We start from the raw sequence: 22,509 nt of genomic DNA, 5'->3' as shown, positions 1-22,509 counted from the left end.
ACTAAATACCGAGAACCTAGATTACAACTGTTCTCAGTTTAGAGAATCGATGATGAACATCATGCAACTCATCTTCCTATCAAAGACCTCCAGAAGTTCTGGGACATCTGTTTACTTTCTTCAGCATTTGTTCTTAAAGACCTCACTTTATAGTTTTGATCTTAAGCCTCTTTTGTCAGAACCTCTCAATGAGAGTAACATTCTAATGAATGAATTAAACATTTATTACTATTTGCAAAACATTGTTTAGCATGGGGGACACAAATATAAAATTTCCAGGAGCTCATATTCTAATGGGGAAACGACTCATGGAAGTTTCAGGTACAAGTCAGTTGGAAAAGTTCCATACTTGAGGATGCAGCAGCAAAGCAGATGGTGTTGCCTTTTCTTTAATGTGATTTTGTTATAAAATCATGAAGTGTTGCTGTTGAATCATTTGATGGTGCTAAAGACTTTAGTGACAGAACTTTCTTTTTGGATCTTCCAAGAGCAGTTGCTAGATTGCATCTCCAAAGGAATGTCTTCCTAGCATGACTTTGAGCACTGAGCCATTAGTGCCCAAATAGCATTGACATTTCCAAGGTTCTTGAGATCAGATTCCTGGATCAACTCCATTAGGGTTTGAGGGGAGAAGGTGAATTGACCTGCCTGGCCCATCTGCCTCCTGTATCTCTTTCAGTTGCCTTGTTATTTTAGCTACGTTCATATGCCTACATTTTGTGTGACAGTTGGTTGACCCTTGATAGAGATGGCTGGTGTCTTCCTCAGAGTTGCCTTCCCAGTAGGATCTATGGAGATGCTGGGTACCCAATTTTCTTTGCTTTGTATACCTTTGTTGATGGGATAGTCAGCAGTTGTGGCTGAAGTGACTTTACCTTTATCTTGTTGGTCATTAAGCTTTCTCTTCTCTTGCCATTCAGATTCTGCTACCTACAGGCTCTTGCCTTGTGTGCTCTTATGTATATTTCTTAAATTGCATTTTTCCTATCCTTAAATCTTATTCCTGAATTGATTATTTTCACCTTTCCACTTAGAGAATGATTTTTTTCCGTTTATCTTTATTAGTAGTAGCTTCATTCTTGCAAGTGCTGCTATAATACTGCTATAATACTTTTGTGCCTTAAGGAAAGCCATGAACATAGGTTATGGAAAAAAAAAAAATCTGGAGTAAATTAAAGAAAGAAAGAGATCTTTTTTCCATATAAAATATAGATTCCTAGGGGAGATACACAATTCACAGAAGTTCTGCAATACTGGGTTACTGTGTGAAATGTTTGGAACCAGCTCATATTTTATTTTTTCATTCTGAAAATCTATTTAATATGTTTTCCTTGTTTAGAGGACATAACAAATGTGAAACTTATAAGAATAGTTAATTTTTTGTGTGTGATAAATGTTTGAAATCTTAACCAAAAATCTTAAGAAGCAAATCTGTGCACATTTTATATACATATAAAATATGTATATATGCAAAATTTCCTGTGTGTGTGAACATATGTATGTATGTGTTGGATAGACACTGTACTTGGAAAATGAGTTGGGTCCAAGTTGAAGAAAATTGCCTTTGGGGAATTGCAAATTTTTTTTTTTTTTTTTTTAAATGATTCAAGGCTCTCCCTGAAAACAAGGCCCATCTTTTTAATCCCAGTATTCTTTCAATGATAAGGTATGTCTGTGGGTCAGATTATACCACAAATTGAAGAATCCAAGTTGAAGCACAGCATAACCATCATTGTTTGTATGACTGTGGGGTATAATTTATGTACTTCATTACCAGTGAAGAAATGTGCAAGAGAAGTGCCATAAAGGATAACATTAACTGATAAGTGACTTATATACTCAGTTGGTATCCGCATGATATCAGAGATATAAGGCAAGATGCCAGGTTTGTTGAATGGACTCTCCAGATGACTTGGAATAGAATGTATCTAAAAATAACATAGGATGGGTTAGCAAGAATAAGTTGTGTCTTTGTAGATCTATATAAAGAGATCACAGATCAGTCACAATATCTAAGTTGTCCTCTTCTGATAAATGAAGCATGTGAAAGTGATAAAGAGGGTTTTGGTGTTTAGAATGGATGTTTTATTTGTCTTTCTGGATGGGTTTTTAGTGGACTATCATTTTACTTGGTTCTATTTGTAAGGTGATTATAAAGACGCAGTCTGATTATGTGACAGAAGTTTTTTGGCATAAGAAGCTAATTGGCCTTAGTTTTAATCAAAACAACAAATCCTACTCCTTGAGGGTTTCTGATTCATTTTAATAAATAATATAGTGAGTGAGCATTTATATAAAATTTTAAGATTTACAAAGCATTTTGCAAATATTACCTCTTTTTAATCCACACAATAACCCTGGGAAGGTAGATGCTATTATTATCCTCATTTGACAGATGAAGTAAGAAATTGAGGTAGGCAGATCAAATGACTTGGCCAGGATCACACAAGTGTATGGGACAGAACTTGAACTCAGGGCTTTCATATTCCAGATCCATCAGATCTCTGCTACACCACTTATCCACAATGCATTTACTTTGTTATTGCTTAAATATCTTACTTAAAATCATAGAGCAATTAATGTCAAGAGCTGAAAAGAATCTTAGATGTTAGGAATATTAAAGCTCTCATTTGTACAAATCAGACAACTGGCCTAAAAATGGAAAATGATTTGCTTAAGTCATATAGCTAACGGAAAGTGGTTGGCATGGGATTTGAATCCTCAGATCTTCTCTTGACTCAAAATCCAGTGCTTTTTTAAAAATCATTCCATATTGCCTCTTAATTATTATTCAGCCATTCTGGGTAAATTGGTACTTAGCATTTCCCCAAGAAACTTTTATTTTTATCTTTTTTTTCTTTTCTTTTTCTTTTTTTTTTTTTTTTTTTTTTGCTGAGGCAATTGGGGTTAAGTGACTTGCCCAGGGTCACACAGCTAGGAAGTATTAAGTGTCTGAGACAGATTTGAACTCAGGTCCTCCTGCCTTCAGGGCTGGTCCTCTATCAACTGTACCACCTAGTTGCCTCCTTTTATCTATTTTGTTGACCTGCTTTTTTAACTTTAAAAGAGCCATCTTTCCTTTGTTTATTAAACCAGAATGTCTCTTTACTTTCTTTTTTGAGATCTAAAAACTTACCTATACTTTTATTTTCATCCATTGTTGAATCGAAAATAATTTGAATAGTAACAATTCCAATTAGTCTGTAAGAACAATGAGACTTTAGAATGGGAAACTAGAGGAGGCTATGGAATCATCACCTTTTCATTTATTTGGGAAAGGTTTTCTGTGTGGCTTGTCTAGAGACTGAGGAATGAACACAATTACTTTTTGAAGTCCCTTCCAGGTACAGAGCTTCTTGTTTTGGATTTTCATGACTTTTAGGCATATTAGCCATCTAGCAATTTTTTTGCATTTCAGTGTGTATGGAAGTATGGAAGATTGAAATATATTAAGGAATTTCACCTCAATTGTTGGTTTGTCATGGTTTTGTTTGCTCTTGTTTTCATCTGCACAGTGGTTTGACTCCTCCAAAAAGAAGCCGTGGGAAACCAGCTCTTTCTCGAGTCCCTTTTCTGGAAGGTGTGAATGGAGATTCAGACTACAGCAGCTCAGGTGAGACTAATGGTTTGAACTAGCTCTGAGGAATCAGCTGCTGTGGTAGTGAGCTTTTCTGAAGAAAATCAGCCACCTGAACTTTATTCTTTATCCATTTTGGAGAAAAGTACCTTTAGTTCCAGTTCACTGCAGTACACCAACTCTCTAGATTTTCATGATTTATGTCATTCTCTCCAAATTAAATTTTAGACAGTGGTTTCAACTTCTTCCTTATCCTTAGGTCTCTCTTAAGTGCCACATCATTTTTCTTCTTCTTCTTTTTTTTTTTTGCTGAGGCAATATGGGTTAAGTGACTTGCCCAGGGTCACACAGCCAAGAAGTATTAAGTGTCTGAGGACAGATTTGAACTCAAGTCCTCCTGACTTCAGGGCCGGTGCTCTATCCACTGCGCCACCTACCTCTGGGTACCATTTTAAGAGGAACCTTTGACAAGGTAGAGCTCTTCAAAGAAGGAAAACCAAGATGCTGAGGGTTCTGAAAACTATGGGAAGTTGAATGAACTGATGTTTAACTTGGAAAAGATAAGCCTTAAGTGGGGATTACAGTTTGTAGTGTTCAAATATTTGATGATTTGTCACATCAAAGACTTAAATTAATCTACTTGGTCCCAAAGAACAGAAGTAGGACCAATAAGTGGATATTGCAGGAAAAGCCGGTTTTAGTTTGACATAGAAAGTACCTATTAAGAATTAGTGGTTCCTAAAAGGACTGAATTGCTCTGGCAAGTAGTTCCTATCACAAGAGCTATTGCTTTAGAGAAAGGTTGCTTTCATTGATTCTTAAGGTCCTTCCTACTCCATCAGTTTTTAATTCTGTCAAAACTTTTTAAGCAGGCCCCTCAAAAAGAATAAAAATGGTTAGGTTTGCATGTCCCCCTTACTCTAAAGCCCAAGAGGTGAGGAAGAGATACCACAAAGGTTAAAAAAAAAAATCCTCTGGAGCTTTGTTCCATTTCTATACTGAGTTTGAACCTGCACTGCTCATAGAAATAGGAGGTGAGAAGGAACTGTCCTTTCCAGTATGGTACTGCATTGTCCTAGCATAATGGATATTACTCAAAGCAGTCATTTGCTTTCTTTAGGTTTCTATTCCAACAGCCTGATGCCAGTTTATATTGACAGTATATGCAAATAATGTACAGCAAGACCTGGCAGAAGTTCTTTAGGGTTGTCTCTAAAGACACAAACAGGGGGCAGCTAGGTGGCGCAGTTGGATAAAGCACCAGCCCTGAATTCAGGAGGATCTGAGTTCAAATGTGGTCTCAGAGACTTAACACTTCCTAGCTGTGTGACCCTGGGCAAGTCACTTAACCCCAGCCTCAAAAAAAAAAAAAAAAAAAAAAAAAAAAGACACAAACACTAACCTCTGACTTGCTTGGCCAGACCCTACCTTGCAGCCATCACCTGACCTATAGGTTTTACTCTCAGGAGATGGGCAGGGTATTGCCAACCAAGAGTCCTTTTGCAAGTCATTTTGGTGCCTTCTACACAGGCTATCTCCTGGCAACACCCAGCCACTGCTGTGCATACTTTGCAGATAAAGAGGTGCTGAGCCATGTGCTGATGGGGATCTAGACTGGAATCATGGAATGGGGGGAATGGAAAGGTTATTTTAACTTTTCCAGCAAGCCTTTTCTTTTCCCTGCAATGGTGAAATAACTAAATCCTCCCTGGCCAATGGAGGCACCTTTGTGAGTGGTTTACTAAATTTGGCTGTGTTTCAGACTTTAAAGGAATTTCTTTTCGTCAGGAACTTCAGGGGAGGGTAGAAATTTTACTTGGAAACTCCCAAGCTATATGGCCACTTTAGGGGATGGAAATGGGATGGTAAGTACAGAATCTGAACATGTCATTTTGAGTCAGTTGTCTCTGTCCCTTCTCTTTAACCCCACCCCCCAGGCAGAAGCCTTCTGATGCCCTTGGAAGATAACACAGATCTGGAGCCCCTGGAGCTGGTGTGGGCTAAATGTCGAGGCTATCCTTCCTACCCTGCCTTGGTGAGTCATTGGCCAGGCTCTTTCTACCCTTGAGTTTTTATCTCATAAAAACAACTGTGACTTGGTCACATGATCACCAAAGAAACTTGTACTCCAGTCAGGAGAGCCTCATACCCTTAAAGTGTCCATTTGGGGACACTAGGAAACGAACTCAGAGGCTTTTGTGTTTCACTGTCTGTGCTCTGCTCCCTGCTCAACATACTAGCTTCTTCTATGTTCTACACTATTCAAAGCTCTTCCACAACAGTTGTTCTGAGTTGATCTGCACCAATAATACTGGGAATTAAATAGGGCTGATGAAGAAACAGGTGTGTTTTCAGATCTACTTTGATCTACTTTTAATATTTCAAAGCAAGACTGGCCAAGGCAGGATCAAAATCTCTAATACCAACACTTAGCGTCTAACACATATTAGGGCCATTTAACCAATGTTGTTCGATTGATTGACTTCTAGTCCAGACTCCTCTGACTACAGAGCCAAGCCTGGAATAAGAATATTTAGGATATTTGTGCCAGGTAACAGAATCATTATGTTGTATCTATTGTTACTCCTGTGACTCCTAGGGGATCCAGGGTTGGAGGATGGTGAAATATGTGCAAGGCTGAACAGAACTCAGAGGCAAAGGTCTTAAAATAAGGTTTCCACAACTTGTGACATTTGAAAAATGGGCTTGAAGGCTAATGACTTCATGGAAGATGAAAAAGAGTTAGTGTAATGCTTTACTTCTTTAAAAGCTTGAAAAGACAACATAAGAATAGCAGATTTTTCTTTACTTATGTACTTGGGACAGATTTTTGAGTTACCATTTTCAAGTTCTGTTAAGTCCCATCAGAATAACTTGTTGTTTTTGTGTGCAAACCAAAGAGTGCAGAACACACCTCATCTGATATTTAATGAGGACAAAATATGTGAGGACTTCTGATATAAACCAGTAATCTTAATTATGTCCTGCCATTTGAGGTCTGCACACGTTGGGGCTCTGTAGCCTGGAAAGCATGGCTTGGAATGAACACCCAAATAGGTGTATGTCCAGTCCTCCTGAGTAATTATTGCCCTTTTCCTCTTATGGGAAGCTTTATCAGTTTTCAGGTCTTCATCTTAAGAAGAATATAAAGTTGGCAAAAATCCAGAGTTGAGTGAGGAGCAATTTATAAGAAAATATTCGTCTCTGGAGTTTTTCTCAGTCAGGTTATTCAAGTCCCTATGGGCTTATTATATAGAGAATAATGGCCAGCTGTTTTCAGTTTCTGGAAGCTGAACATTGAGTGAGGAGGAAGTGGAGTGAGAACAGCTTGAAAGGAAGAGTCTAGGAGGTCTGGTTCTGTCACTAACTAGCTGTATGACAACCTCATCACCTCACATTAGCTGTCTGAGTCTCCATTTGCTTATCTGTTAAATGGGGAGCTGTTTCAAAGTAAATTAAAAAAAAAAACCACAATACATGTGAGAGAGCCTTGAGAAGTGGAAAGACACCAAACAAATCTAAAGGGTTATTACTATGAAGATACTTGAATTAGGATTAGGATCACAGTAGTGAATCACTTTTAAGAGTGTCATTGATGGGGAGGTGGGAAGGATATCTCTTATGTTCAGGACTCTTTGTTAGACATTGGGATATAAAAACAAAAATAAAAAGTCTCTATCCTTGAGGAGGATCTTGCATTATATTATGTTGGTGGGATTTCCAGAGACTCATTTTTACGCATTAACTCTTTTATTAATAACTGTTTTTCTGTTAGCCCTCTTATCCTGAGGCCTTCTGTGTGAGCAAATAAAATCCATTTTTGGAGCCCCAAATGTCTTCTGTCTATAACATTATTCTGGCCAAGATTGTTGAGGTCAAAGCAATTGAGACCCTTAACAGGAAAAATTAGGACACACAGATATAGGCAATTATGTTGTAACTATATGAAATGCATTTCTCATGATAGTGTAACCTCTATTATGGCATTAACCCTTTATCTCCTGGCACATGTCCCCCCACCTTTGCAACACCTTTATGTGTCTGAGATGTCTCAATTCACAGAATGCGTCTGAAATGAATTGTGATAGCTTAAGAGGAAAAAAGGACAGCAAAAGAGACTGATCCTGACCCTTTTCCCAAATGAATATAAGAAATGAATAGCATAATTTGTTTACCTCATATCATCAAGAGCAGTCTCATTCAGTTATGAGCCTCCACATTAAGAAATTTCCCCAGATTCCCCAATTTCCCCAAATTGTACTATATGTATATCTCAGAGAGCATGTTTGTGCCCAAGGGTCAAGGGAGATTAATGAACATTCTAAAAGGGAATTTGTTCAGAATTCCTCTCTAGGGTAATGAGGAACAGGGCAGATATAAAGTCTTAAAGCCTTTGTAAGTGTGGTTATGTGGACAGAGGTTTAGACTCTTTGAAGGGCAGCTTTGGAATTGAACAGTTAAGAGCTTCATCCCTTCTATGAGAAGACTTGCTGATTCCATTTCTCTTCTTACTGGGGTGGCATTTATTCTTTGTTTCTTCAGATTATTGATCCCAAGATGCCCCGTGAGGGTCTTCTGCACAATGGTGTGCCTATTCCTGTCCCGCCCCTGGATGTGCTAAAGCTGGGGGAGCAGAAGCAAGTGGAGACTGGAGAGAAACTCTTCCTTGTTCTCTTCTTTGACAACAAACGCACCTGGTGAGTGGCCATTCATAGCCTTCTATTTCTTCCTTCTTGAGCAAATTTTCCCTACATTTTTCCCCCTGACATTTGATTTCCAAAGAGATAAGCTTGCTAAATTAGCTAGCTAACTGCCTTAGACAGTTTGAAATTAAGTCTGGAGGCTTCCCATGGGGTATTGGTTATGGACCTAGATGACCTATTCTCTTAGCTTTTGGAAACTGGCCTAGTAATAATGAACTGGGCAATCAGTCTCTCCTATTCACATTGTCTTAGTAACTAGGAGAGCAGGAGAGGGGCTATGAACTGACTGTGTATGAGCAGCTTAGATTGTTTTTGGTGCTAGCTGGAAGTGCCATCTTCCTGATCTTTTGACCCTTAGAGTTCCTTTGTTGCTTTGGTTACCTGATTCCTGCAGTGCTGTGGAGCCTGCTTGCTAGGACCAAGTTCTTGGGATGGCTCTGCTTATCAGAACTAGGGGAAAACCGGGTCTCTTCAGCTGGCTAGGCCTAGCTAGATGGGTCTCCGATTCTGGGCATTAACTTCAAGCAGATCTAATCCACTAAAGGTCCTGGGAACAAGCTGGGTTCTATTGTCTCCAGCCTCATACCAGTGGACACATTGCTCATACTCTGACTGTTTTTTCTTTGTTTTTATTTGGTTTTGAAAACTTTCAGGGTTCTCCATCTTAGTCAAAGTTCTCTCTCTTACCGTCCCTCATCCTTTTGTTCTCCCACTGGCTTTGTGGGACTTAACTTCTCTGTTCTGTTTTCCTGGTATTAAGGTTCTAGTTAGAAATGATATGAAAAATATAAAGGAAGATGACTCAAAAGACCAAGCTTTGATGGCCATGGGAGTACTGGTAAAGCTAATTCAGAGTGATGCCCTTCCAAATTAAAAATAGCTAAATATATATACATAGGTAATATATATCAAGGTACCTATTTATGACCTGGGCTTCTTGGTAAGCAGGGCTGGTCTTGTATTTGGGTTTCAGGCAGTGGCTTCCTCGGGATAAAGTCCTCCCCCTCGGAGTAGAAGATACCGTGGACAAATTGAAGATGCTGGAGGGCCGCAAGACAAGCATTCGCAAGTCTGTGCAAGTGGCCTATGACCGTGCCATGATCCACTTAAGCCGGGTTCGGGGCCACCATCCTTTTGTCACTTCTGGCTACTTGTAAAGGAATGGGATGTGGCCTGCCTGCCTTTGCCTCTAATCTTGGAGTGAGGAACCCTACCCCTCCCCATGATGGGACGAATGGCAGACAGCCTCTCCCTGGTGCTGTGGAGGATAGGGGGCTGTAGCCTGAAGAGTCCATAGGGAAAGTCATGTTGTGGACAACAGCATGACTCCCATGGTCGGCCCTATCATGTGCCAAAAATTCCTAGCTGAGCTCCTTCAGAGAATATTTTACTGAAGAGCCAGTTAGAGGCAGGGACAGAAGCTGGGATGTGGGCCCTGCTGGGGAGATAAACCTGCTATGGAAGATGGCTCCTGGACTCGATTCCCAAGGGGTTGCTACCATCACTACCCCCACTTGACACCTCAGATTGGGCAAGGACCTGACCTTGAACCCGGAGGTGCTGTAGATATACCAGGGTCCCATGGAGAATCTTGCTGAGCCCCGCTTGTGCATCCCCTCTGCTGCTCGCTATCACTTGTTCTGTAAGATTTCCTCTTCTCCCTCTTTCTTCTGTCACTTGCTCACATTTTTGCTCCTTTGCTTACTCTTGTGCCAAATTGTTAGAAATTCTCACCAACTAAATTATTTTTAAAGTCCCAGTTTCCATATAGATCTGGCTGCTATAAAGAGCAGGATCACTAGGTTAGATTATCAAGGAGACCAGGATAGAAGCTAGCAAAACATCTGTAATCTTAATCTCCAGGAAAACCTAGAATCAGGAAAATAGACATATTGTCTCTGGGTAAAGACTTCATTATTTTGACCCCTAGGTGTACAGGTGTCTTAGCATCCTGTGAGGTTTTTTCTCTGAGGTAGCTAAGGTTACACAAGGTTCTCACAAGGCTGCAGTGATAGACTTCTCCACTTTCTAACTTAATGGCTGAAGAACAGCACGATAGGGAAGAATGTTCTCTTGGTAGACACTGGATGTCACTAGCATTTTAAATTTTCTTGTTACTCTCTGGCTGTATCTGTCCTAATACTCTTTTCCTTTTCTCAGTCACCTCTTTCCTCTCTATTCACAAATTTCCTCCTCCATTGTGGATAGGGTCCTTGCTTGCTGGGCCCTCAAGTTATGCCAGCAGTACCTCTTATTCCTCTTCTGATCTTCATAGCCTTGTTCCTCCCTGTTACTCCTGCAGCAGAATCCTCAGGTGAAGGGGAGGATAAAATCCTGCAAAACAAAACAAAACAAAACAAAAAAAACATTTTCACTGTCTCCCTCACCCCCCCGCCCAACCCCTAAAAAACTGTGAACTGGGAATGTCAACCACAAGTGTTGATATCTGTTCTCTATCCCCAACCCTCAGTCATTTTCCCTCTATACTCTAGCACCAAAGTCACAGGGCCTGGTTGCAGATCACCAAGCACTGCGTTGCTTTTTAACCTGTTGTTCTTTTTAATTGTTTTAACTTTTTCATAGGGGAATTTTGGATGAAATGAAATCCTGGGGGAGATCACTGCCATTTCTACTCAGTCAACTTTTTAAAAGGGAAGTAAACAAACAAAATACCCACCCACCACTACTTATATATTTGGGACATGAGCCAGAGTTTAAGGGTAAACCAACAGAACAGGTCTGTGCCATTGAAAGGATGGCTGGGGTTGGGTTTTTTGTAAAATAATATTATAATGCTTAGAGCCGTGTGGATAGGGAAGGACGTGATGTACATAGTTGTAAGATATTGTTCTAAATTATTCAGGCCTATTGTTTCTTTTCTTGAAAGTCCTCCCCCACCCCACCCTTGTCCCAATCCACCTCCCTAACCCCCAATTGTGTGGCTGGGTCTTTTAAACTCACATAGTGAGTGCCATTTTATTGAAAGGAGCCAATGCATTCCCCCAGGTAGTTGATCTGCTGTGGATTTTGTGACCTGTGTCTAAACCTGTGTTTTAAGATCTTGGGGTTTTCTCCCCTGCCCCTTTTCTCTGTCTCTTTGTCTCTATCTCTTTTTAAAAATGATATTTTAGAATGGGAATTGGCTCAGATCCTGCTGTGGCACTGGGGCCTGTGCGTCACTGTCGAGTCTGCTGTGAAGAAGCACACGATGCTCTATTTATTGTAGAAAGTGACTTTATTTGCTTTCTAGAATTGTTTATATCAGATGGTATAAGAGAGGTAATTAAAAAAAGAGAAAAATCTATGCTTGTAAAGAAGACAAAAGTTAATTTTACCTACTATAATATGACTGTCTGAAACTTTTTTTCTCCCTGAGAAATAAATGTTCCAATGGACAGCAATACCTGTGTGGTGCTTGTTGCAATTGATGCTTTACCCTGATGTGATTTAGGAGAGCAACTACCCGTTCCAAATGATGTGTTTGGGATTTAATACCAAATGATGAGATTATAGGCACCAAAGGTTGGAGTTCAGTCATGTGAAGAATTCACAATGGCCATTCTTTGGCAAAAGGTAGGTTTATTTAGGAGAAAAGACAAAATGACAATAAATAAAATGACAAAAATACAATAGACACCAGAAGTGGTAAATATAAAATAGAGTTGGGAGAGTTGTCTCGTGGAACTCACAACCAGGAGACAGGAAATACTCCATGAGATGGGAGGGTCCCATTGACTAGGATTGCTCAAAAGACTAGAAAAGTCTGGCAAAAAGTTAGAAATAAAATAGACCAACATCTCCCACTATATTAAAACAAATGGATGTTAGTGACATCATAAGCAAATTAGAGAAACAAAGAACAAATTATTTTTCATATCTGTGAATAGAGGTACAACTTATGACCAAAACAAACAATAAAGAGAATTAGAGAAGACAAAATAGTCAAAATACATGAACAGTCTTCAAAGAAAAAACCCAAGCAACCCACAACCATGAAAAAGTGTTTCAAATCACTAACAATTAGAGAAGTACAGATTAAGGCCACTCTACACCTCCCACCTATCAGATTAGTAAAGATGACCAAAGGGAAATGATAAATGTTGGAGGGAGTAGGGAAAATCAGGTACATTGGAGCAATGTTGGAATTAGAATTAAATGGTCCCACCATTCTGAAAGCTAAAATGGAAGAGTAGAAGACCTAGATGGTACATCAAGAAAGGAGGAAGTTCAGAAACCAGTAGCAGGAGTGGTGTGGCTCAGACTTCAAAATCAGAGAAGGGTCTCTCTTTCATTATCTAGTCCCACCTGCAGAGGAATAACCAAGTAAGAATCCCAAATCAAAGATGAGTCTACAATTCTACCAGTTTAAACTAACAAAGCTTTCCATCTGGTTAATTAGGGACAGAGTTTAGCAGAACTTGGTCCCTGATCAGATCCAAACCGAGGTCAGAAACTTACATAGCTTATTTCAGTGGGACAGCAAGACTTCCTGAATCACTCTCCTTTGTCAGTACTGAAAGCTTACAATCCCCAGCCTTTTTCTGAAATTTTAAAATAATATAACACTCAATATCCCCCAAAAGCAGCAATAGAACCAGGCCTAGACTTCTCCAAAAGAACTTTACAGCCCTTGAAGAATGGGCAAACTGAAAAAGAATTCTGTCATAATGAGCTATTATGGTAGCAGGGATGCTCAAGACAAAAATGCAGATAAAAGAAAATGACTTCAAACCATCTACAAGCAATACCTCTGAGGGAAAAAAAACCCAAAAAAACAGCTTGAGGAAAAAAATTAGAATTCTTGGAAGAAATGAAGTAAGAGTTTTTAAAATGTTTTTAAAATGTAAAATTTTTAAAATGTTTTTATAAATGGAATGCTTGAGGAAAAGTAAAACAAAAGAAATGAAAGCTATGGAAGAAAGACTTGGAAAGGAATTAAAATCCAAGCAACAAATTCCATTTAAATTAGGATGGATCAAATAGAAGCTAATGACTTCATGAAGCACAACAAGAAACATTAAAAACAAAGCCAAAAAGACTGAAAAAAATAATCTTAAAAAAAAACTGACCTGGAAAGCAGATCAAGGAGGAAAAATTTAAAAATAATTGGACTATCTGAAATTTGGGACAAAAAGAAAAAAAGAGCCCAAACATTCCATCTCAAGAAATCTTAAAAGAAAACTGCCCAGATAGCTTAGAACCAGAGGACAGAGTTGAAATAAAAAGAAGCCACTGGTTACTTTTTGAAAGAAATGCCCATAATTGTACACTATTTCAAAGTCCGATTCTTTTTGTCCAATTCTTGTGTGCAAAATAACTGTTTGGACATGTATACATATATTGTATTTAATTTATACTTTAACATATTTAACATGTATTGGTCAACCTGCCATTTGGGGGAGGGGGGGGAAGGAGGGGAAAAATTGGAACAAAAGGTTTGGCAATTGTCAATACTATAAAATTACCCATGCATATATCTGGTAAATAAAAAGCTATTAAAAAGAAAGAAAGAAAGAAAGAAATGCCCAAATGAAGACTCCTAGGAACAACATAGCTAAATTTCAGAACTTCCAGATAAAGAAAAAATAATGCAAGCAGCCAGGAAAAAAAAAAAATCAGGTGCCAAGGAATAGAATAACACAATGTTTTTGCAGCTATTACTCTAAAACAGCAGAGAACTTGTAATGCACTATTCCAGAAGGAAATGGGATTATAGCTAAAATCCTTATTTATCTAAACAAGGGGGGGGTGATGAGTGGAAAATGATTAGCTTAAAGTCATAGTGATGGCAAACCTTGTGCCATTTCTACTTCCAATAGCACACTCTTATTACCAATAAGGATGAACAGTCAAAGGCTCTCAGGCCTTGATTTCTTACCTTGTATCCCTCACTCCAGGATTGTGACCTATATACTCAGTCATTGGTTCTGGGTTTGGGAAGAGGACAAAAGCAATTGAAAGCAATCTCATAGGTCAAAATGGCTTTGATTGATTAGACAGCTTTCTCTACAGAGCTATTCCCTAACCCCCCTTCCCATTCTCTTATTTTTATTTTTAAATCCCTGACCAACTGACTTTGCTTAGATGAATTTGGCAGCTGTGTACATGATATGGTTATTTAAAAAGTATTACGTGTTTTTTATTCCACAATTATTTCTTTACATATGTATTCCTTGCCCTTCCCTCATGAAAAAAATAGTTCGGCAAACTAACCAATAAAAGAACTAAATTTGACTTTGTATGCAACATTTTACAACCTGCAATCCCCTTGCTCTTTCATCCTATAGAGAGAGGAGAAAAGTTTTCATCTATTCTCTGGTACCAAAATTTGTAATTGCAATAAATCTGAGTTCCCTTACCTTTTAAGTCCATTTTGAATCATATTTTCACATATATTATCATAATCTAAAATGTTGTTCTTGTGGTTTTCCTTATTCCACTTGGTCTCCCATATTTGATTCCCATATTTTTCTGAATTCTTTATGTTGATAATTTCTCATCCCATCATAACATCCCATTAGATAAAAAACAAAACAAACAAACAAAAAAGCCAGGTTTTTATTTAATCATTTCCCAATTGATGGGCACCCACTTTGTTTTCAGTTTTTGGCTATACATGGAATAGGTTGAAGGATACCAGGAAAGACTCCTTCCAACTCAAGATATCATAGCTCCTGCAGTTCCTACTGTTAGGGTCCTTGGGGGAAAGCATTTAATATACGTTAAAAATATATTATCAAGGAAAATATATCATCAAGCTACAAGTGGCTAGTGTGTTCTTAGGGCTAAATGCAGTTCTGGAGAACATGGAAAGAAAAAATATTCTAGTATGAGCTATATTGATACAATGATGAGAAGTAATAGGATGTCCTTTACAAGACCTAAAATAGTCTTACAGTATGTGACACATGAGGGCGCTCCAACTAGCAAGAAAGGCAGCTTCATAAAAACAGTCTCATTTTATGGCCCTAAGAAAATCACATTTCCTTATAATTAATGATTGTACAAATGTAATCTATGCTTGCAGTCCTGACGATGGGGGGAAGGGAGTGAGGGAGGGAGAAAAAAATCAAAATATAAAAGTAAATGTTGAAAACTATCTTTACATGTAATTGGGAAAAAATACTATGGGGGAGGGGGAAAGAAAGACAATTATCTTCCAAATCTGAACTTCAGTTTCAGCTTTCCTAAAGTGAAGGGGTAATATCCCTTTGCTTTCTAAATCTTAAGTTTTAAAAAGTTGTAATAATTAAGGATAGGTATTGATAACACTGGTGTAATAACTCTTAACTGAATCCACAAGCATCTCTCAATACTTTGGAGTAAAATTTTCTTATCTAACCAAGTCCAATTACTTAGTAAGATACAGGAGGTCGGGAGGTTCTGATGGGACAGGTGAGAGGAACAAACAAAATTATTCCTGGTTTGGGAGATCCTCGTGAACACTGAGTCTCTTCCCTTTTCTGAAAGGTAGAAGGGAGGATCAGGGACACTGAAAACAAGCTTTGTCTACTTTAATTTGACATTCATGTTAAAGTGGGCATGAATTGATGATTATGAAAATATGTTTAGAAGAATTGCGCAAGTTTAACCTGTATCAGATTGGTTGCTGTCTTGAGGAGAAGGAAAGGGAGAGAGAGGGAGAAAACATTGGAATACAAGGTTTTGCAAAGGTGAATGTGGAAAAATGATTTTTTGCATGTATTTGGAAAAATAAAATGCTTTAAAAATTTAAAAAAACAAAGTGGGCATGAATGAGCCAATTGGTCACTCACACAATTGGCTTTGAGAACATCATGTGATGGAAGTTCTCTGAACTAAATGTCTAAAAGGTTGTATATCTGATTGCAGAATATTGTGATATCACCACATTAGAATTTTGGTATTGGGAAAGATATATTCAACAAGATGTAGATGTTTAAAAAAAAGTGGTGTTTAATGAATGATGGGAAAGAAAGAAAAAGAACTTACATAGTTGGGGAAATGAAGAGACCACTGGGCTCAGTCATCATGGAATCCTGCTCAAAGAGCCCTGGGCAGTTAACAGGTAGGTGAATTTAGAAATGGAAATAAGAGTGGAGTTAGTTGCCAAAGCCAAGGGAAAAGAAGCCTGGGGCAGAATCTGGGTAAACTTAAACCCAGGTTTTGATCATCTTCTCCTGAGTTCCCCCTGATGTTAGTATATAATGCTAATTAGAGAACGCTATTAATAGTTTTCTCATCCAGACTATCCATGAGCTGAGGAAAACTTTGCTCATTCTCAAGGTTAACCAGGAGGCTTCAGTTCATCCATTTTATGTGGGGAAGAGGCACCCTCTTGTGTATAGAGATAGAACATGCTTTTACTACTGGATTTTCTTTGTATTTGGAATGTTTATTATTTGAATTAGATGTTTGTGGTATTTAATTTACTTCTTTTATATTATTGTTGCTGTTAAGTGGTGTTTTTTTGTTTTTATTTGTTTCAGACTCTATGACCCCATTTGTTTTCTTAAGAAAGATATTGGAGTGATTTGTCATTTCCTTTTCCAGCCCATTTTAAAGATGAGCAATCTGAGGCAAACAGGGTGAAGTGACTTGTTCAGGATCACATAGTTATTAAGTATCTGAGGCTCGATTTGAGATCAGGAAGCTGATTCCAAGTCCAGTGTTCTATCCACTGCATCACCTAAATGCCTGCTCTCTCTCTCTCTCTCTCTCTCTCTCTCTCTCTCTCTCTCTCTCTCTCTCTCTCTCTCTCTATATATATATATATATATATATATATATATATATATATATATATATATGTATGTATTCAGTTTAAATACATATTGTATGAAATACTACATATGACTTAATAGACATTGCCTGGGACCATATGACTCATATTTAACCAACTACCCCATATGTATCATAAATATATTTAAAATATACATTATGAACACATATATTTTAGTAATAATCTGTATCTATATATATAATACATATTACATATACATCTAAAATTATCTTTTCTACATAAATTTTATCCTTTATGATATTTGTGTATGTATATGTGTGTATCTAAATTTATATCTTCTTTCTGATCTTCATTTCTGCTAATTACAAAGACAAAAAGCAAAATAGTCCCTGTCCTCAAAGAAGGTATATTTAATTGTGCAGCATAAAAGATGTGAACATTTAAGTAAATACAAGAAAATTTTAGGAGATAAAGAACACTCATAGAGCCCTATAGGAAGGGCTATCTATAGGAAGCAGCTCCTGAGCTAAACCCTGAGCCAAATCCTGAGCCAAAGAGGCAAAGATGAGTAGGGAGTACATTCAGGCTGAGGGGGAAATTTGTGCACAGGTGGGCAGACAGAAGATAGGAATTATACAGGGTTTGGGGAACCATTAGTCATAGGCCAGCTTAGTTGAAATGGAGTGCCTAAAGCATGACAATTTAAACAAGTCATTTCAGAGGGGCAGAACAGGAGGATACTGGACTGACTTATTTGAAGGGGGAGGGAAGATGTCAGCACTTTCAATGATCCTAAAATGTTTCTTGTAACAAAAGTCTATTTTTATAAAAAGGTGTATTTTCCTGGTGATGACCCATAGCTGTAACTCAGAACACCACATATCTCAAAGAATCTACTTTGATCTACTCAAAGGACAATGGAGAGTTCCATGGAGGACACACATAGTTTGTAGAATATTAACAATGATTGTCTGTGACAAGTGGTGTAAAAGTCATCATCTAAGACATGTTAACTGAAAAGAAAGTGGATCAGTCATGGTGCCCAAGTCAAAACTGGTATTCATAAAATATTAAAAGACCCAGAATCAATCTTCTAGGGCACTGAGCAGATTCTCTATGGACATAATGGGTAGAGAGCTGTCTAAAGAATCATGAAGACCTGGGTTTAAAGATCACTTCTACTGATTGCTAGTCATGTGATCATAGAAAACTTCTTCTCCCCTCTGATCCTCAATTTCCACACCTGTAGATATTATAATACTTATATGAGGCGTGGAGGGCTGTTATAAATGTAATGTGTATGTGAATGAATTGTGTATACTGAAATGCTATAGTTAAAATGCTTTGCAAATCATAAATTAAAACATGATATAAATGGTACTTATTATCTACAATAATTATACCATCACTGAGATTCCATGTCTAAGCATAAATAAATCCTTATCTCTTCTCTCCTGTCTCATCTCAGATAATGTTAATCTTTTCTTTGCTAAGGTTTATGCCTTTGACCTCCCTTCCAATACCTTGTTTCATTTATCATTCTCTCTTTGTTTTATTAACCTTTCCTTCTTTATTGGTTACTTCTTTTTCCACAACAAGCATATTCCTCTATAAATAAATCCATTTTATTTGTTCTCACTGACCCTCCACAATTTAATTTTTTTAAAAAATGTCAATTCATGGAATAAAACAAGTATTTCCATTACGCAGTGCAATAAAATAGATGATTGCACATGAATATGTAAATCTACCATGTACAATTTGCTATTTTCTCCAAAGATATAACACATTTATTATGTAAATTAAATTTTTTTCTTCATTTTTTTTCTTCCTCCCTCCTCTCCCACCCTAGAGATGGCTACCATTAGATACAAATAGGTATGTAGATGTAAATTTATTTTATATATACTTCTATTTATCAGTTTTATCCCTGGATTCAGATAGCATCTTTCATGTGTTCTTTATTTCTATTTTGTATATTTATAATAGTCAAAATGACTTCGTCTCTCAAAGTTGTTCTTAAACTGTCTTCATTTCCTTTCCATTTACAATCTGGCTTCCTACTCCATTTTTCTATTGAAACACCTTTCCCTAGAGTCCCTAATGACCTTTTAATTGTTGTTTGCTCAGTCTATACTTACATTACTATACCTAATCTTTTTGACCAACTATCTCCTTTTTAAAATTAAAAATATATAATTTAAAGCATAGGCAAAAATAGTTAAACTTGCTTTCCAACTATTCTGTTTAAATACATAGATTTCAAAGTATTCAACAGCATAACATTTTTTTCAATTAGTCCTTTCTTGGTCCCCAGAAGGAGGACTGAAAAGATGTTATGTATTGCATCAGAACTTCAATTTATTCCCATTTCTTTTCATAAAAGAGTAAATATGTACTCTGGGTTCTTCTGCTTGCTTGTTTTACTTTGCATGATTTGCAATCTAAAAATATTTCCTAATTTCTTTATATTACTCATGCTTATTATTCTTAATTCAATTATTTTACTTCATTACACAATTAATTAAATTATTCCCTTATTTACTGGACATGTTAGGTTAGTTCCAGTTTTTAAAATAATGAGAATGCTTCTGATGTATAGAACTGTATCTTCTTGATCTTTGTGGAGAGTGGGCCACCTGATCTGGGGAAATTCCTAAAAGTGATCCCCATCCTCCTACCTGTTTCCCCTGGAAATCTCCCACTTCCAATTAATCTGGGAATCACTCAGGTCTAGGAAACAATCGCCACCCTTTATTGGTTTGAAAATTAGCCCTTAATCGCTCCCTAGCCCCAAACCATAAAAGGCTAATAAAAGACAAGATTCTGTAGCCAAACTTTTGCTAATTCCTATCAGGAACTGGCCCACTGGGGAAGTTGTTTCTCAGTGTAATAATTTTTTTTTTTTTTTTTGCCAAAAACCTCACCTGGAGATTGGGACTAAGAATTCTTTTGCAAAAACCTGTGACACCAGCCTGGGGGACCCTCATCACTATTGATGATATTGAGGGTGAGAGATGAGGAGTAAGAGATACCCATCACATCTCTCACCCTCAATATTTGGTGGTCCACTACAGGAATCTCTGAAATTTTGGCAGAGGTAAGCTTCCTCTTGCCTCTGTTATCTCTTCTATAGCTGGGACACCCAAACACCTGGGAAGGTTTGGTCTGTCGGGAGCTCTATGCTCAGCAGACTAGGGACAGTTAGACTAGGAATTCCTACATCTTTTAGCAGAAGTACCCTTAACCAGGGGAACTTCTATCACCTCTCCCTCTCAGGGATGCCTAAGAGGATGAGGCACTATAGAATCTGGAAAATCTAAGATTTGTGGCAAAAAATGGGACAATCCAATTCTGTCTCTATTCCTGAGGATTCTCCCTTAGGCTGCCTCTTAAAAAACAGAGACAAATTTGGCCAAAAAGATCTCAAAACTAAAAAACTTAAATTAAAACGGCACTGCAGGATGGTGCTAAAATTCACTAGAGGGAAATCAAAATTAGATACTAATCTTTTAATAACTCTCTCCTTTCCACTCCTCTAGGAACATAGGATCCCTCCTCTGCATCCCCTTGTAGTCCTTATCAGGAGACCTGTGAATCCCTTTCAGAATCATCTCCTTATCAAAGTCTGGTCTTTATGTCTGATAATATTTCCTCAACTCTGTCCTCCTCGCCTTCTGAACCAGATCCTGAGACTTCCCTACCCCCCACTACTCAATCCCTCTGATACAAGGAATGGGACTCCTTTTTCTCCTCCTCAGGATCCTCAGGGACCCCTTCTAACCTCTGCCCACTGAGAGAAGCAACTGACTCTCAGGGAGGCACACTCAGGACATTTTCAATGTCAAATCTCTCCCAGATTAAGAAAAACCTGGTCATTACTCTGAAGACCTCACTAAGTATATTGTGGGGTTTAAGGCTCTCCAATTTGATCTTTCCTGGGAAGATGTTAACATTAAATGAGCTGCCCTAGATATACGGAGGAAGCTGCAGAAGCCAGTTTTAGGCCCTCAAACTTTTCCAGCTCAGCTTTCAGAAACAGCTTGTGGAGTCTTTAATAATAGGGACCAAACTACAACAAAGGAGGAAGACTGCAAAGTTAAAGTGAGAAATGGAGAACAGTCCCAAATTTTAGCTGCTGCCATATCTGGGAACCATAGGAGTTTGTGCTTCAGGTATAATGGACAGGGTCATCAGGCCAAAACTGTTCTCAGAGGAAACCACCCTTCCTCTCCAGTCCTTGACCCAAGTACAACCAGTAGGAGCACTGAAGGAGAGTCTGCCCAGAGAGGACAAGCTGCTCTCCTCCCCATGCCCTGCCCTCCAACAGGATTTTGGGATTTGGCCATGCTTCCCCTTAATCCACTATGACAGACAAACCTTGACTATCCTCAGATACAGCTGGTAAGACCATTGAATTTCTTTTTGCTATGGGGACCTCTCTTTCTGTCTCACTTCAACATTCTGGAATGTTGCCCTTCCCCCCATAAGATAATGGGGATTGAAGGGAAACGTAAGAATTCTTTTTAAGACATTCCCTCTGCCTTGCCAGTTTGGTGACCTGCTGTTAAAAACACCTTTCTTATTATTCCTTCCTGTCCTGCTCCCTTATTGGAGCATGACTGAATGGTGAAATTGGGCAAATCTCTCTTCTCAGATCTCCAGGTGACCTTTTTTGTGCTTCTTTCAAAGCCCTCCCATATTCTCTCTGAAATGTGGGAGAAAATAGATTCCTCTGTCTAGGACCAAGGAATTCCTGGGCGAACCACTCACGCCACCCCAGCCTTAGTCAGGCTGTGGGACCCCAGTGTATTCCCCCATAAAGGCCAATACCCAATAAAGCCAGAGGCTAGAGAAGGATGGCAACCCCTGATTGAGAAATATCTTTAGCACAAACTTTTAGCATTGACTAAAGATTTAAGGTATTTGGAGCTGCTAACAGCAGTCTCATCCAATATGTGGATGATATTTTGGTCTGCAGCCCCAAGGACTGGATGAGAGGCATTTCATCTTTGATCAGGCTCCTGGTGGCTCTCCTTCATTTCTTCACTGAGACCAAGGCCCGTCTGAAGGACCTCCAGAAAGCTGGCCCGGGCCCCAGGCAAGGAGACACTGTGAAGGAGATAATAAAGAATTTGGACTTTATCCCTGGCTATTCTGCTGAGACCAAGGCTGGTCCGAAGGCCCTCCATAAAGCAAACCAGAACATTACATTTTAAGACCCTGAGAGCCAAACTGGCTTCTGCCTCTGCCCTGGCTCTACCTAATTTAGAAAAGCCTTTCACTCTGAATGTAGATGAAAGGCAGGACCAAGCCCTTGGACTGGACCCCAGTCTGGTGGCCTACTTTTCAAAGGAACTTGACTCAGTTTCCCTAGGCTGGCCCTCTCACCTTAGAGCAGTGGGGCTGCTATGGCCCTTCTAATTGAAGAAGCCTCAAAAGCCACCTTAAGGCAGCCATTGGAGGTTTTTACCCTGCTCTGGGTTCAGAGCATTTTAGAAGCCAAA

The 22,509-nt window shown here is 38.5% G+C and overlaps 1 protein-coding gene and 1 long non-coding RNA gene across 8 annotated transcripts in view; one reads left to right on the top strand and one right to left on the bottom strand.

The window, feature by feature from the left end:
- The window catches only part of BRPF3 (bromodomain and PHD finger containing 3), a 33,186-nt gene extending 21,505 nt beyond the window's left edge, over window positions 1-11,681 (top strand). For all 6 annotated transcript variants that reach the window (XM_074311124.1, XM_074311125.1, XM_074311129.1 and 3 more), the window contains 4 exons: window positions 3,516-3,613; window positions 5,515-5,612; window positions 8,120-8,274; window positions 9,254-11,681. In XM_074311124.1, coding sequence (XP_074167225.1) covers window positions 3,516-3,613; window positions 5,515-5,612; window positions 8,120-8,274; window positions 9,254-9,437 — 535 coding nt within the window. In that variant the 3' untranslated portion in view covers window positions 9,438-11,681. The remainder of the gene's footprint in view (window positions 1-3,515; window positions 3,614-5,514; window positions 5,613-8,119; window positions 8,275-9,253) is intronic.
- LOC141566512 (uncharacterized) overlaps window positions 1-21,451 on the bottom strand; it is a 31,592-nt gene extending 10,141 nt beyond the window's left edge. The window contains exons 1-3 of one of the 2 annotated variants that reach the window (XR_012489339.1): window positions 21,383-21,451; window positions 10,529-10,614; window positions 9,198-9,320 (exon numbers count right to left, since the gene is read on the bottom strand). This is a non-coding gene — a long non-coding RNA (uncharacterized LOC141566512). The remainder of the gene's footprint in view (window positions 1-9,197; window positions 9,321-10,528; window positions 10,615-21,382) is intronic. The other variant, XR_012489340.1, reaches the window with a different exon arrangement.
- Between the last annotated feature and the right edge of the window lie 1,058 nt (window positions 21,452-22,509).

Source organism: Sminthopsis crassicaudata, chromosome 4 (genome assembly GCF_048593235.1).
Source record: "Sminthopsis crassicaudata isolate SCR6 chromosome 4, ASM4859323v1, whole genome shotgun sequence".
Lineage (NCBI taxonomy): Eukaryota > Metazoa > Chordata > Mammalia > Dasyuromorphia > Dasyuridae > Sminthopsis > Sminthopsis crassicaudata.
The sequence above is the reverse complement of the archived record's forward strand: the minus strand, read 5'-3'. Positions and strand labels throughout refer to the sequence as shown.